Genomic DNA, 17,347 nt, shown 5'->3' with positions numbered 1-17,347 from the left:
ATACTGCTCTTCTATTGAACTTTAATACACCTCCAACAAAAAAATAAAATGGAACAACAAGATCTCTTCCCCTCATCTGAATCCAAGTGACCTAACTGGGAAGAAACAAAGCTGTCATATGTAAAAATCTTCAGAGAAAAGGCTTCCTCTGTAATTAGCTAGAGGCTGAAAACATAATGAAGTAGACTGTGAGTGGTCTCCCTCCTCCTGACTTTTTTCAAAGAAGTTTTCCTTGGAAAACCATGAGAAAAACTTCTACTTCAGCAAATTATGTGATGTATTTTTACACTGGGTTTTAGCTCTGAACCCACACAGGCACTGACATGGAGAACTACACTCTGCAACTGCCTGCGTGCCTTTAGAATCCACACACAGTGACCACTCTGTGTGCTCAGGCTTCAGTGGCTGATTCTGTAACTACCCCAGGCAACAGGAACAAAATCAGAAGTGCAGCACAAAGCAATTTTCCCTCTCATAAAGTTCACCTGACTTCCCAGTTGAGTAACTACTGTACAAAAGTGCAGACAGATGTTTTTTTGGGAAGAACCAACTTGTACTGAACGATCTGTACCAGCACATTGCTCTTTGAAGAGTAAAAAACTTCTTGAACTCACAACAATAATGTCTAAGGCAAGAAACAGCCCCTACACACACAGATATAAATGGCTGAAGTACTACAGAGATATGATAAGGCTTATTTGGAAGTGCCATAATCAATCTGATACATCCTACTACCCCCACAAACAGTGCTGTAAGCAAAGAATTCTATATATATTTGACTCAGACTGCCCTCTAAACCAGCTTTCACCTCTATGACCAACTTGGAGTTTCTGTTGCTTTTTGCTCAATATGGAGATGCTGGGAACCTCACCAACCTCCCAGAGCAGGATTCCAGCCTAGCATTCACCGTCCTTTCTTTAGTTTTCAGGAAGAGAACAGAAGTAATTGCAAACTCTTGTAATTTAAACCCAAGTGATCTCTCCACCAAGGAGACACAACACTATGCCCTTAATGGCTTTTCTTCTTTTGTTAGATTCAAAAGTGAGCTTGGTTTGGGCACTAAGCTGCCAATGTCCAAAAGGAGAAGAGTGGCAGTTACTTGCAAATACTCTGCCATTGAATTTTACCCACTGCAAGTACTAGAAGTAGAGAGTTTCAGAAGCTGTTATGCACTTTCATGCAGTGATTGCCATTTTTCTAGATGAGAATAAACAGGTAGGATGTTTCCAGGGCATGGAAATTGCAGTGCAGGACTATCAGAAGAGACAGTGGGTGCATAAGGAGAAAATAAACCTATTTCTGAGCTTTTCTGCTTACAAGTCACCTCACGCAGGACTGTAGCAGGAACAAAGATGACATTCTCCACCACCCCTTCCCTAGTGACATGAGGATATTATCTGCATCTTCTCCCCCTCCCACCCTCATTTCTGAAGCTTCCTGTAAATAAGATGCTGTATCTTTGCTTGTTACATTCAGTTAAGCACTTCTACACATGGCAACTTCTCCTTTGCCACTGAATGCAGCAGTCTTATCAGCAAGAGCCAGCTTTGGCTTTGTAAGGAAAATAATCAGGTTATATTCACTTAGTTCAAATGTACCCACTTTAATTTGAAGAGCATTGACTTGATAAATGTGTGGGTGTAAAAGTGTTTCACAAACACAACTGTGTTCATGGATCTGTGTATTGTGGGTTTTTATTATGCATTTACTTTAACTGAAGTGCTCCAGATAGTGAAGTGCTTTTTTTAAAAAAAAAAAATTTCATCTATCAAACCCTAAATGGAACCAAATTGGCATTGGTAGAGGAAAAATTTGTCAAAGTAATGTTCACTTAGGCAATATTTCCTCTGTAAATAATGAATTGACACCTTGATCGCTCTAATTTTTGCAACCAAGTGCTCAGAGAAGTGCTCCCAATCACAGAGACCATTGTTGCAGCTGTTGATCTTGCACCTTCCAGCCTCCCACCAGCCAGCACAGGGACAAGGGAACCCAGCCTGGGGGAGTCTGAGCTGATCAGGGCTGCACTGCTCTTCCGGCTTCTTCCCCCCCATCTTTTTGGAGTGGAGCAGGAACTTTTTCAAAAATCAAATGAACCTGAAATGTACTTACAGTCCTTCCTGAACACAGCTTCAAATAGAAATGCCAGCTTCCAGGCTCTGAGAGAATGACAAGGTACTATAAACAAAACCCACTTCGTACAAAAAAACAGAGCAACAAATTTCAGGAGTGAGAGCAGATGTTACTCTGAGCCTCCAAGTCTAGATCACAAATGGATTAAACCAATTTTGTAATTTGGTTTTTTTTCAAACAGAAGGAAGGCATCCTTCTTCTCACTGAAGTGGCAGTTGCAACATATCTTAAAAAAACAGCCCCAGGATTTCATTTCTCCATGCAGATCACAACTTGACTTTCATTTCCAAAGTATCCCCATTCATATCTGCATTTTTTTCCCTTCACAATAGAGAAACATCTTTTTGCTGAACCAAATCTGTATCAAATATCAGCAAAGAGCACCAAACGCTGACATTGGGAAGCAAAGCAAATAACAAACACCAACTTGCATTCTATTTTCATAGAGCCCTGACATTTCCAAAAAGGAAGGTTTGAATTTCAGGAAGCTAGAAAAAAAGAGCTAAGAAAGGCAGAAAAAAATACAATACTAGAAGTTTTTCAGCACATTTGCAGTACTACATCATGTGCTGTGTATCTTCAATTATTTCCCAAGAACCTGTTAGCAAGTTTAAAATTTTATTTAGGCATACTTTAACTCAATTTATAGATCCTCTTATCCAAGACTTAATTAAATCAGATCACAGTTAGGAGTTCATGCCTGTCAGAATTATCATCTTACTTAGAAGGGACATAAAATCCAAATAACATAGCTTTAACAAACTGATGGTCAGACTGAAATGAACCCAAGGAAGCTGCTCATTAAACAAGACACTTCATATACAGCAACACAGACAGCTTACTTTTTTTTTTTTTCATTTTTTTCTTTTCATTTTACTTCTGCAATTAACAGAGCTGGGAAAAAGCATTTCTGATTACACACACACAACACCACAGGTCTTTTCCTTTCAACAATTCATCTGCAATTTCTATTTGATTCTGCTATTATCACTGCAGAAAGTTAATTACTTAGCAACACACATCTGACATCGCTTATGTCAGGTTTATTCAGTGTTACACCTTTGCTTTGCCACTGGAAAAAAAAAAATTGCCTGAAAAATGTGAACATTTTAAGGCAATATCAGCCAAATTTTCCACGATCTTGTCGCAGCAATCATCTTACCAGGTTCCATGATACCAGTAGTTCTCTTTGGCACAAAAGAAAACATCAGGCCCATGGCTGGGCACTCCTCATTGTTCTGCTATTTCCAAGGTGATGTGATCTGCTCTTTAGTGACTTTTTCAGATGGCAAGAAGAAAACGTCATCAGAGCTGATGATCTCCCATCACTGCAGAATGCCAGGCTCCCTGACCTCGTAGACACCCTGTTCACCCACCCCTTGCCCAGGATGTCACCTCTCAGTGAGCCTGAAACAACAGCACAGCTCCTTTCCCTCAGCTGGAGGGAGCAGGGCATTGCTACCCAAGCAAAGAAAAAAAGAGCAATAAACTCCACTCCAATCGCTCTAATGCTTCGCTAGCTGCCCTTCTGAGGGGCAAAGCAGGCCAGCAGCAAGCTCCCTGTGCTCACACAGACACTCTCAGAGGTGGCAGGTTTCAGACAAACATTGTGGTTCACCACAGGAGTCACGCTTCCCGTTAAGTGCTCCTGTGGGTATCACTTGAAGCACATTATATTTGCATTAACCCATTAACCTTAGAGAGAAACTGCTGTCATCATTCTGCAGCTCACCAACTACAGCAGTACTTGAGTACATCATGGCAATAACCCCAGAGGTATCACAGTTTTTTGACCACACCACGTTCTTAATGACACCTGTCAATATTTTGGTAAGGAAGTTAAAAAGCAACAGCATAAACAACAGAACAATAAAACATTCATTATGCCATAATCACAAGTCATAGGGGAAAACAAATACTGGTTCCCCCAGATCTCAAGCAAACCATTACTTCATACAAAGTCAGATTTCTGAAAAAAAAGAAAGTTGAACTGTGCCACATTTTCTCATGCCTTAAAGGAATTTGTATTGAAGTTCACTAATATTTGGCATTTTATCCCTATTTGCTGTGGATTTTCATAGTGTCTGAAAGCACTGTGGCTCTCCAGGCTTCCATTATAAGAAAAGTCAACAGCTTTACTTACGCATTAGGTTGTAAATGTGCTTTTCCGCAACATGTTCCGTAAACAGCTTTATAAGGTCATCTTTTAAGTCTCTGTTAAGCTTGGTTTCTATGTAAAATTTATTCTGGAAAATAAGACAGAAGTTTTCAAGTTTGTTTCTCATAATAGCAAATAAAGTAAACTTTTTTTTTCTCCCTGAATAAAAACAGTTCAGAATATTAAAGCCGTAGAGTATTTCACCTGCAAAGTGTTTCCTTGGTGACTGCATTTAAACTAAACAGAACATTCCTGTACAACAAAAAACATTGGTGACAAACCTATTTACATAGAGCCATACCTATTTATTTTGTTTTCTGTATCTACAACTAAATCTCCATATTGATCCAGAATGGAGAGCTTGTACACAAAACACTTCATTTTAGAACTTCTAAAAATTTTATATATTCTCTTAATGCCAAAATACAGCTGGACATTATGTTTGTAATGAAAGAAAATATTTTTTACAATGACTAAAAGCAATTAAACCATTAAAATAGATAGGTTACAATAATAAATCCTCAGTACAACTATCCACTTCTGTGGTTCACTGACAATCTCAGAGGACAGCTACTCAGAATTAATCAGCTGTGGAAATAAGTGATATATATAAATCTATACAAAAGTGAACTACATTAAAATTTTTAGGATTCCATTACTTTGACCCATTCAGCATTAACAATTAATTCATCTCTTTGAGGGAAATTCAGAGATAATTCTATTCAGGAGTTCCTCGAGGGCCCCAATACCTAATTTGGTATCAATGCTCCATTTCCAGCCTGCAATTAATAGCAAGATTTCTTGTCTGTGTTTTATTCATAGACGTGTTTTAAATGCTGAGGGAAAAAAGTTGCTTCAAGATAAATCTCCTATCATTAAAAAGCTAGCTTGGAAGTGGAATAGCTGAATTAAATAATTTGGACAAATGGTGTAAAAGAGTTAAACAGATAACCTACCAGAAAATCAACTCAAAAATAACCCACTTATCTGAGGCATTTACTAGAACAGGGATATCTTAAGGGAGAAAGGTTTTTCCACACTTTAAATTAAGTTTTTCTCCTGTTCACTAAAGCATTTAACACAACTGGAACAAACTCTCAGAACAGAGAGCAATCTTCATGTTTTTGTGTGAAACCTGTTCTCTTGGCCATTACCAAAACTACAAACACACCGTAACAACCTGTCCAGGCAGAAACCCCTTAAACTTTTGAGGCAAACTTTCACCAGCAGTTAGTCACCTTTAATAAAGACTGAACCTGGTAGAACAAAGGCAGTCTGAGGGCTGAATACATGCCCCTATTGTAGTTTAAGTTTGTTGCAGTGATAGACAACAGCCTTAAAAAGGTGGTTTTTTAAATTTAGTAAACTTGCTGCTGGTGGTTCCCTCCTGAAGGTATCCTGCCTGTAGAGGTTTTATCAAGGACTACAACTCAGTTGTTTCCCCTCACCTGGACCTGTGAACAAAGATTGAGGGAAAGGCTCTGCAGAGAGAATAACCTAATTAGACTAACTTATTTGTAATGGTTTTGATCAATGGTGAATTGCCATTGCAACAGAAACCCACAGCAACTAAAGATACACTTTGACAAAGTGTTAAATTACACACCACACTACAGCCTTTCACCAGACCATTTTCCTAAACCATTTTGCACAAGATGGCCAAATTATGGTGCCTCATTTTGCTCAGGAGCTGGAAAGCTTAAACTTTTAATTCTAGTAATTTCACTAGGAAAGCAACCAAAAAAAACCCCCACAACCCAGCAGTTACAAGACAGTACAAACAAAGAACAAATGTAAAATATTCTGTACACTTGGAAACACCTTTCCAAAAATATGTTCCACTTGTGTGAGCTTAAATAGACAAAGAAAGAGCATCTAACTTAAGTGCTTCATTTCCAATCCACAGTGCTGAAAGGAGAGAGCAGAAGAGCTGTCACCTTCCCCATCCTTGTTAGGGGTAAATCAGGAAGATTTTCTGTATAACACGTCACTACCTAGGCTGTGCCAGTATTTCTAGAAAAATGTCTCAAGTCACATAAAGGTCTAACTGACAGCTAAAAGGTAAGCAGATGTGAGTAACTGAGAAAGTCAGGTATGATACAAACATTAATTCTACTAAATACCTTACGATAAAGCAATCTGGCAAATCTTAAAAGATAAAACTCAGTTAATATTAAGAGGAGATCAGTAAGTACTTGAAAGAAGAAAAAACAGTATATAGGAGTGCTTACTACCTCATACTTGCATATACTTGTGTATACAGACACACACAAAATGCCCTCTGGCTGATAAGCAACAAAGTGCAATACCAGTAGGGATAACAATATGCTGCAGGCAATGAAATAAATTTTAACTATCCCAAAACCACAGTGCTCACAAATGTTAGGCTCACATAATGTGATAAAATAACAGATTTTCAGCTATATCTCAAAGTAAAATGAAAAACTGAAATTCTGTAAGAGAAATATACCATCTAAATTCTACTTTTTTATTCAAGCAGAAATATTTTTTCATTCATGTGTATAGCATACTGTGATATATACAACCTGTAAGCACCCAGAATAATCTCACTTAAATTTATAAACCAGTTTTCTGCTAGGAATAAAGCACTGTGTATTACCCTAACTTCCAGTTTAATTTTACCTTCAGTTACATCCCTGAACTTCTGAAGGAGCGTAAAGCCACAGAATCTCAGAGGGTCTTTTGGCCTCCGTGCTTTTCTGACAAACCTGCTGCAGCAGCCTAAGACTGAAAAAATCCATCACCAATGAAAAAAACAAAGTGCTCCCAGCAAAAGAAGGAAAAAGAAAAACTCCCATCAGTTGCAAGGTCAGCCCTCTCAACCATCCCTCCTGATAAGCTTGGAAACACCCCTTGGTCACCATACACACACAGGGTAAGAAATCACCTTTCCTGCTTTGGTACGTATCAGGAAAGAAAAGTGCTGCTGCTGCTATTAAGACACACAGGACTAAGCCTAAGACAAAATACTATGCCATATTCCAGTTCTACATAAAAGCTTTAGTTTTTCCTCAGCTTCATAGATTTAAAAAATATTTAAATGCACATTAAAAGTTCTCCTAAGCAGCAATGTAATTATCCTTTCAGAACTAAGTCCTCAAGCAACTCAACAGCCTTGGAAACTCCTGATTAAAGAAATCACAGAGAAGGAAAGCCTCGTCACCTCTGACATAAAGGCAGAGTTTAACAACTTAGTCCACTTCAAAACTTTTTGAAAAGTATCTATTAAAGCAACTGCAAAGCTGTAATTTAGACTGTAGAGTAATTAGGCTTTCACCTCTTGCAGTTGTTTTTCAGTTGTATCTTTGGACCAAACAGAGGAAACTGTTGTTGCTATATGAGAAAACTTGATTGGACACTACAACGTAAGATTGCAAGAGTACCTGCACATAAAAGTACTTCCAAATACATACAGAAAAAACTAAGAAACACAAACATTTTTCATCCTGACTTCTCTAGAGGTATTTCCCACATCATGCACAACACTGATTAATAAATTATTTCAGTGAAAAAGTTTGACAGCTGATTTGCCATTAGCCTTATAAACCAGCTATACAGCTGAGCCAAGTCAGCATTGCTTTTGGCAGCAAGAAGAACCAACAGGTAACGGAACCAAATAAAAGGGCAGATTAGAAAACACCAAGTTCCAGAAAGGCAAATTCCTCTTTTAATGCAACAAATCTGTACGGTAACACTATGCCAAAATACTGTAGCAAGTTACCAAAATTCACTGAAACACAGGAGATCCTTCTAAAGGATACTGCTCCCCAAACTCTGTGAAACTACCAATCAGAAAAACTTTGAAGAGTTTGAGGCTTATTTAATCCCTTTTTATTTTTTTTTCACTTCTAAGCAATGCCAACACGAGGAAAGTTTCTGGGAGAAGGACAAATTTCAAGCTTAAGTTATTCACTACCACCAAAAAAAAGGCAATAAAAGTTTTGGTACTTTGACAAAAAGGATGTAAATTATTGGTTTCTGAACCACTCCAAGTATGCCTGACAGTGCTATAAACATTATTTTGTCTTCATCTATCCAACACTCTAAATAGCTTTATCAAGTACCAAAAGACATTTCCAAGACACATTTCTTCCCATCTTTTCTGAATCTGTTCTATCTGAAAGTAAAAAACAATCATCTCCACAACCTGCCCAAACTAAGAAGCCAAAACTTAACAAGTCAATAAATTATCTCTGTTCAAAAAGATATAAGTAATGAACTATTTGAGATGGCTTTTTTCCCATCAAAATCAGAACCATTCTCCCCACTCCCAGAAAGAAGTATTAGGGCAGAAACCAACTGCAAAACTCTGCATTTAAAAAGCACAGCTTCCCCTTCCTTTCCCCATACAACTTGATCAGTACTGTTAGGCAGGCACCAAAACTAGGCATGAAGCATAAGTTTTACATGTCAAAAATCATTATTAGCTCCATTTTATTCTTTTCACTTTCAGTCAGCATCTTGTGTATGGACATATTCATTTGAAAAGAATTTTCTAAAACTTACCATATATATGAAAAGAGGCACAATGCTCTGCAATGCTCCCATATACTGTCCAAGAGCTACGTTAAATCTTTCAATATAGAGATCTGGAGGGCTGGCCTGCAAGAAACCGTAAAAGTCAGGTTGTAATTTGAACAAGAGAAAGATCTGGAACAGCATGGGCTATGCTTTCATAGCAATATCAAACAGCTACAAAGGATTTGATACAGTAGGTCCACACAAAGCAAGCCACACATCATTCCAGAGTTTCTGCTCTAACTCCCTCCAGCAAAACCAATCTCCCTTCAGTAACTAGGTTTTGCCTAGGACTATACATCAGTGCCCAGCACAAGGTCCATTCAGTAAGAAATACAGTGAGCCTGTAACAAACTGACATTTAGCATATGCAAATAAAAACACTTATTAAAGACCAGGGCTTTGTTTTGAAAGCACCAGCTGTCATGCCTAGAATCCATACCCAAATCTGCACAAGTGCTGCAGTGTGTGTTCCCACTCCCCTGAGCTTTTCCCACCCACAAGAGCAGGGTGGCATTAAGCTGCTGCTTTGCAGCTGAGCTGGCAAGTGGCACATCTTCCAGCTCCAGGGAACACTGTCCTCCACAGAAAACCCTTCTAAGCTACTGCTGGATCACCTAAGGCAAGGCAAGTGTTCAGGGGGTTCAGCTGGAAGGACCACAAAGAAAGCAACATTTTCAGAGAGAGTTCTGCATGCGGGTCCTGTGCTCCAGGTCAGGCCTGGGGAAATCCCCTGACCTGCTCCAGCACACTGCTTCCTCCTGGACCCCCAGCCTAAACTTGGCTACACAAAATCTGAATGTGCTATTTTCTGGGTACAATACCCTATTTCTCAAATTAGGGAATAAGGAAGCTTAAAAGATCTGTTCAGCAGCAAGTGAAGTTAAACTGAGAAGAGAACCAGAAAAATGGGAAGCACTAACCACTGTTTCTGTTACAATATGCATTTGGAGGTGTGCAGGGGAGCTGCACTGGAGCATTCAGAAGTGCACTTAGATGCCCACAGATGGAAGTGGAGCTACAGTAACATGTTCCTCCACTATCCACTTCTCCACCCCAATCCTTCCCCATACACTGCTCTGCCTCTGGCTCAACCCCTGCTTCTGTCTCTCCAGAGGGGCTGGGTGGCTGCCTGAGTTCCTACTGTTCACATAGAGATACACCTATACAAATGCAAGGGCAAGGTGTTGCTTGTTAATGAGAAGCAAAACTTCTCTTCCCCTGCACTGTTTTCCCCTCTGACAGCACCAAGCCAAAAGAAGATGGAGAATACAGCAGTAACTGGGACCTTGCAAGAAAACAAAGATTTTCCGAAAAGCCAAAGCATCTGTGGCATGAGAAAGACTCAGGGCTTAGCTGCACCTTGACCACCTTATCAGAACTTAAAGCTATCTCCACAAACATTTTCAGCCTTTGTACGGACACTCACCAGGGGCCCTAAGAGAACAGTTAAAATTTATGTGGATATTTTGCTCTATTAAGTGTTCTAAATTTATGAAAGGGGATTTTTTCCTTTAAAATAGCTTCTTTTGCCTCCCTTCTTAATATGCTTAATGAACACATGGGTAATTTTCACAGCAAACACCAATACAGAGCAGACAGTTCAGAAAGGAACATATTTATTCCTCATTTTGATCATAAGGTTTTAATCTTATTGCAAATGCAGTTTTCAGGGGTGGCCAAACAAATTTTAGTTCAAAATGCCAACAACGTATAAAAGTGGCTATGAGCTCCAAGGACTCCCTTTCATATACACATTACATATATAATTTGTTGCAAACAACATGCAATGAAATCTGCGTTTCTAAGCAGTATGTATTCCTGCTTCACTCCTTTACAACCTCAACTTTAAATATGGTTATATCCTCTGATTGGTATACAGCTTCTAAGATCAAAGCAAAAGGAAAATTCTACTTGAAAGAACACGTCTGACAAACGGAGGCCATAGCCTGACACAGGGCACCACTCTTCTCTTGCTGCTAGATTGCCATTTTCATTAAAAAAAACCCAAAACAACAATAAAGCCAACAAGAAAAAAACACAGAAGCTGGGCAGTGCAGATTTAATCTCAGCAGTACACACAGCCAGTCTGCCACACTTTCAACAGGGGACATAAGCACTGATACCCTTTTTCTCCACTGCAGATGAGAAATCTGCTAGCTCCGCTCCCAAAGCCCATGTCACAGTAAGGGAGGCTGTTTATGAGGGAACAACGTCTGTACACCCAGCTGTCTCCTGAGAATGACCTCAGGAGTGTTTTAATGGAAGGATACCTGGGAGCTGTCAACCACCACCACACCTTGCAATCAGTGGAAAACAACTGCTCTGGATAAAACCAGAAAAAGCTAAAAGAGGTCCTGACAGCTTCAGAGGAAGCACCCACTAGTGTCAGGCAGATATCAGGCCTTAGTTTTAACCTCTGCAATGCATAAATCATGGTGTTGTCTGCTTTATCAGCATGAAATGTCACTTTTCAGTTTTATTCTGGCAGTGTTTCATGTCAAGCCTCAACAGCCAAGACATTAACAGCGATGGACAACAACAAAAAAGCAAGCTTGACAATCAAACTCTGCTCAACTAAAGCTTGACTTGTAAATACCAAAATACCCAAGCCAAATAGAAATCAATAATAGTATTTTCACAGCTCACCTATGAAGTACTGTAATCTGTGTGGGGAAAACAGAACAATCTGTTTTCTGTTCATCACAGTTATAGTACGGCTGCTCCAAACTGAAATCAATTATTTGCTTGAGCACAGGATCTTTCTCCACATCTCTACATCCACATTTACAGGACAGCAACTGAAGCTGGATTAGTTTTATACAAACTACTTGAATTTTGTGAACTAAAAAGCAGCACATAGCAACAAATTCATGAGTAAACAGAAGTTGCTAATATTTTTATTTTAAGTGGCCATCATTAGAGCATAATTTCCATTTAAAATCTATACTTATTCACATACAGCTATTACAAGAAAAAAACCCAAAAAACTGCTTTGGGTGACACTTTTTACTCCTGGTCCTAGTCCAGAAAAAGAGAACACATACATTCAGCTGTTTAAATTACAAGGGGAGGGGCAGAATTAAGCATGACATTTACTTCTTACAACTCCCCAGCAACTATTAAGTCTTTACATCCACTCCTATCTTACCTGAAGGATGTATTACAGAAGCTTATTCAAAGATACAAAATACACACTCCTAGCCTAAGGTTTTCCAGGAAAGATGAGGATCCCTCATTCCTTCACTCCTCATTCTGAATCTTATGAAACTGTCAATTCAGGGGTTTGGGGGTGTTTTTTTGTAAGTTTATTGGTTTTTTGGATTGTTTGAGGTTTTTTTAAAACACTCCATACAGACAGGCAGTAAAAATCCTCTCCTACATTTGCTCTTATCTACCACTCATAAGGTTAAGAACAGTTTTCCAGCAAAAACTGTATTGTGTGTCTGTGCACAGGAGCATTCAATGTTTGGTTGGATTCCTCAAACTCTGATGCAGTTGCATTTGTTTAACATCTTCAGCTTGGTTGTGAGTCAACTGCTTCTTAGAATAAAATATTATGGTTGCTGTTTAAAAGCTGATGCTAGAGACACAGTTTCATCTCCTTATACACCACAGAGGACATCTCAGCACCAACAGAAATGAGAAGTAACAAGAAAACACATTTGAGAAAGGATGACATACAAGAGATAGTCAAAACAAGCAACTGGAGATCCTGCATAGTGAATTACCTTTCCCTTATTTGAAATCTAATATGTAGGCATTTCAATGCACTTGTGGGCAAGAAACTATGTATGTGAAAAAGATCTGGGTTTTTTCAGCTTGAAAAACAGTCTCAATATCACTCTTAAACTGAACATATGAAATCAGAAGGCAGCTTCTGGCTCAAGACGACTTGGAAATGGCTCACAAGAAAGAAACAGAGACAACAGCTCTCTGCTTGAGGAACACAAAGCTAATCTATTTATGAAGAGTCACCTGGCACAATCAGCGGTATGTTTAGTAGAGTTTACACTCCTATGGTGAATGGGCAGTTCCATTTTCCTGGGAATATGCTCACTGCCAAAATGCCAGCACATATGCTGCAGCATCTCTCCCACGCCTGCCAAGTGAAAAGGGAGAATGGCTATGACTACACAAATTAACCTGTTACTCATGTAAGTGGTCTGAATCTTCTAAACCACTCTTTGTTCTTTCTCAAGAAAATATAATTTGTTTACCTTGCCTTGCAATGTATGTGATGCCCAGGTCTACCTCACTAGACATGGGTATTATTAAAACTTTTTACAAAAAACAGACATCAAACCAAAGCACAACTGATTCAAAGGCTGTGTCTTCCTAGTCAAGCCTGCACTCAAACCTGTTCAAAGCTGTACAGCCCCATGACATTTTCTCACGTAACTGTCTTACAGCAGGTTAGCAGGTGTGGGCCATGTTCCATTCCCACTCTACATGCTTGTAAAACAAAAAGACACTGTATCTAAAGACCATCAAAATCGTTTAGCAGTAAGAAATCTTCAGAAGCTTTTCTACCTATTAAATATATATTCATTAGTGCTGTATTTACTTATATCTTTCTGTAATTGCATCAGGGTCTGCAGCCCCAGTGTAGTGTGACAAGGCACTAAACAGAGCTGCAGGACTACAAGCCTTTCCAAAAAGCTGCAGGCAAGAATGCTTCTCTCAGCTTAACTTGCTGATGGTAATGTCATTTTTAATGGCAATTCTGGCAATATGGTCACCCCTACTACTTAAGTTAAAAGCCATCTTTTTGATGTCCACACATAAAGATACAAACATTTATAGTGCTTCCGGTTTCCACCATCTGAGTTCAAATCGTCCATTTGATCGGATTCAGTTCAGTGGGATTCACAGCAGTAAATGTTTGTTTCACAGACACACACAATTAAGCAATGTTCTCCCAGAAAAACTGATGGATAAATACCTACAGCTCTGAATATTTGGGTTTGGTTTTTTCCCATTTTAAATATTATGGACCAGATAAATGCCCAGTCTGCATCTCCTCTTGAAAAAATGAACTGTTGATATTAACAGATGGCCCAAATGGACTCCAAGAAACACCATTGATTTAACATAATTATTAAGAAAGAGTTAGAAAAAAAGTTCTCAATTTCCATTCTCCACCTCTATTTCTGATCTTTTCTAAAAGCAGAGCATAGAGGAGGCAGATTTGTTTTCTATTTAAGTCTTTGAGAAACTGCTAGATCTACAGATATTATTTCAGGGAATCAACTGATTTCAAATTACCAGAGGTAATTTAAGTGTTACTTCTATGCTACAAGAAATAAGCATGACTTTTGAAGTAGGCTCCCTGTATTTCCTTTAGCTACCAAGTCAGACAATGCCCATACAAACAGTGTAGTAAGAATTGGCTTCTTCACATGGGTGGAGCAAATGGCCTCGCAGAAGTACATTACTAAAGTCTAATCATGCCTGCATTAGCAACCTGATTTACTAAGTGTACACAAAAAGCAGCCACAGATGATGCTGCCAAAAGCTGTATTTCACAGACTGGCATAACTGCTCCATTACAATACAGCACTTTATAAAGGTAATGTAATCACCAGTGTACCTTGGAGGGAAAGCAAAATACATCTCTGCAAAACAATCTGGAGTAAAACTACCTTAAAGTGTAAATATCAAGAATTGCTATGAGATGGTCCCCTGTATGTAACTCTGCCCACCGTTAGAAATTCAGTTTTACCAGTCCCTCAAAGCACTACCTGGATGCATTTTTACGGCACCCTGACCACATGCAAAACCCACAGGGTAAACATGACGAGCCACTTAAGCTTCAATAGACAACAGTTTCTAAAACACAAATAAAGTAGGAAGTTCAGAACCTCATCTGAAGTTTGGAATAAGGCATTTGTATTAATCAGATTAGTGTTTCAGAAAGAGTAGGTGCAGGAGATGACCGGCTCCTCACCACTGGCTGGAAACTCCATATAATCACAGGGGACAAGGGGAAGGTAAACACAAGACAGCAAATAAGACAGGAAAAGGCAAGGAAAGAACAGATTGTCCACAACAAGATATTGCTAAGCTATACTTGAAAACAGATGACAGCAGTGCCTCCTTTAACTCTGTGTGTGTTTAGGTGTGAATGTGCCACAGCAAATACACTGGGAATGCTGCTCTCTTAGATTCTTAAGTACATTAGATTCACAGGCAAGACAGGCCTGTGAGTTATTGTTTTGCTTATTGTAAATTCTATAGAATCTTTTATTAAATTGTTTATATTAGGCTATTGATTAAGTGCTGTTAAGTTTAAATGCTGTTAAAACCATTAGGCCTAAACCGCTGGTCAAGTTGGAGGCTGAGTTTGGCAAAGGGATCCACTCTGAACCTTGTGACTTATTCTGAGGGTCTCCATCATTCCTTCCTATCCTTACCCTTTTCCTATTCCCTGCCACCACACAGATCATTTCTGGGTGATTTTACTTTTAGACCGCTTGATTTTAGTCTGATTTTTCTCTGCGTGCTTTAACCATGTAGTAGTTATAGTGTGAGCCTTGACAATGAACTCTGTCATGCTTTCACTTTAATATTAAAGCTGCTTTTCCTGATACCTTTACCAGGGGTTCTTTGAGCACCCTAAAATCCTCATTGAGGACACCTGATTCCCATGCACATTCTCCCAAGGAAACAGCAAGTGGGACAATACTTTCATGCACTGCACTGACTGGTTTGAGAGCCGACAAGCCAAGAGGCTGAGAAGTTGTAAAGATTAATATCAGGCAGGAAACCTTTCTGGCATTGCACAACGAAGACTATAAACCTGCAGGTCCTGGGGGCCAAACAGCAGACATGCAAATTATCTACCAACACCAGTGACTCCTCAGTGCAGTCATGTTCATTATAAAAAAAATATAATACATTATCATAAAAAAAACACCCCACCACAAACAGAAAACAACAGATCCCTTTTTCTCTCTCCTCTAGATAAAAAAAGGTGCAACATGACAAATAAATGGCTTTCAGCTCTCAGTCATTTCACAAAGGAAGCACTGAGTTTGTTCTAACTAAAAGGAAAATATTCCACTGCACCTGCACAAAAAAGCTATGTTTGTAACAAGCCAGCTCAAAGCCACAGCACATTCTGATTGTCAATGCTTTAAGTACTTTCCACCATCTTTTGCTGAAGAGATATGTAATGGGAAGAGTGCTTGATTTTAAATTACTTTATCAGAGTGCATAAGAATAAATTAAGCCAGAAACACTACTGCCTAATGCAAATACAGTTTTACTCATTTTAAAGAGAGACGTATTTAATCTGAAAGCATATGTTTGTGTATCCACCCTACCTCATACATCTGAATGACTCAGCAATTACCCACAAAAACAGCTGACATTATTTCAAACCACAGCATAATGACCCATGTCCATTACCAGTGAAATGTTTCCAAATACAGCATCCTAGAAAAATCATCTGTATGCTACAGGCTTCACAGACCTCAAGACAACAGGAAACAAGTTAATTTGTGTTTTCTGCAGCAACATGTTATTTTTTTTAAGCTGACAAAATCCAAAATTCCTATCAACTCAGGAATTAGGGAGATTGAATACTCAATGACTGAAAGTTCCACATGGCAAAACTCAGTCTTAACTAATGCAGAGAAGCTGGTCAGACATCAGCTGTAGGAAAGGAAAGCAATCCTAGCTCGGAGTCTCTCCACAGCAGCCTCAAGAAAGGATCACCAACTTACAGATCCAGTAATGAGGGAGCTGGAAATGGCTTGGCATACAGGAGGCCCCATATCAGCCTGATGACAAGCAATTCATCTCATCTAAATGTATCATTACTCACTCAAAAAACCACTGCTCACTGCAGTGAGCACCCCATGTCCAACATGCAAAAATACACCAGCCCAGCCACATTTTCCTATGGCCTCTGCCACCACTGAAAGTAACTCTCTCGAGCTGAAAAGCTGTGAAACAATCCCTCAGAAATGCACAGGGCAACACCAACACCACACAAGCTGTCCTGCAGTCTGGAAAAGCAGAAGTCACACAGGATGACCAGGGACTGTTTGACTGTGCCAGCACAGTGCCTGGGACACCCAGCTCAGGACACCCACGTGTCCATGTGTCCATCACTCTGCTGACTCCAGCTGTGGCCAGCTGCTCAGACAACACACACAGGGAGGGGGGAAATAAATATATATGGGGAGTTTCTGCAGTGAATGCCCTGAGAGAGAAACCAAACTCCATTAAGACTAAATCCATGCAAGAGCAAGTCTGACCAGTCCCCTGAGGTGCTCCCACTTTTACTGTTTGGTATCTGGGTTTTACTGGTTTGGCTGTTGATGAGTGGTTCCTGTAGGAGACAGCTTGCTCTGGCATGCTGGTTACAGGCAGACATTCTGCAGCCCACTTGCCATTTAGCTGTTATAGTGCTATGCAAAGAAGGTGCTGGCCTGTCCAGAGCAAGACATTGCACTTGCCTGACATTTCAGTTTCCATAACCATCTGTTTTCTGACACACACCAACAT

General features: G+C 39.4%; 1 protein-coding gene across 1 annotated transcript in view; it reads right to left on the bottom strand.

Moving 5' to 3' along the window:
* The window catches only part of CACUL1 (CDK2 associated cullin domain 1), a gene marked incomplete at its 5' end in the record, with an annotated part of 45,031 nt that overhangs the window by 14,765 nt on the left and 12,919 nt on the right, over positions 1 to 17,347 (bottom strand). Inside the window, 2 exons of the mRNA XM_008643183.2 lie at positions 4,277 to 4,379; positions 8,819 to 8,914. Coding sequence (XP_008641405.2) covers positions 4,277 to 4,379; positions 8,819 to 8,914 — 199 coding nt within the window. The remainder of the gene's footprint in view (positions 1 to 4,276; positions 4,380 to 8,818; positions 8,915 to 17,347) is intronic.

The sequence above is a fragment of the Corvus brachyrhynchos genome, unplaced genomic scaffold (genome assembly GCF_000691975.1).
Source record: "Corvus brachyrhynchos isolate BGI_N302 unplaced genomic scaffold, ASM69197v1 scaffold319, whole genome shotgun sequence".
In the NCBI taxonomy this organism is placed as follows: Eukaryota; Metazoa; Chordata; class Aves; order Passeriformes; family Corvidae; genus Corvus; species Corvus brachyrhynchos.
Note: the sequence above shows the minus strand (reverse complement) of the source record. Positions and strands in the feature narration are given on the sequence as shown.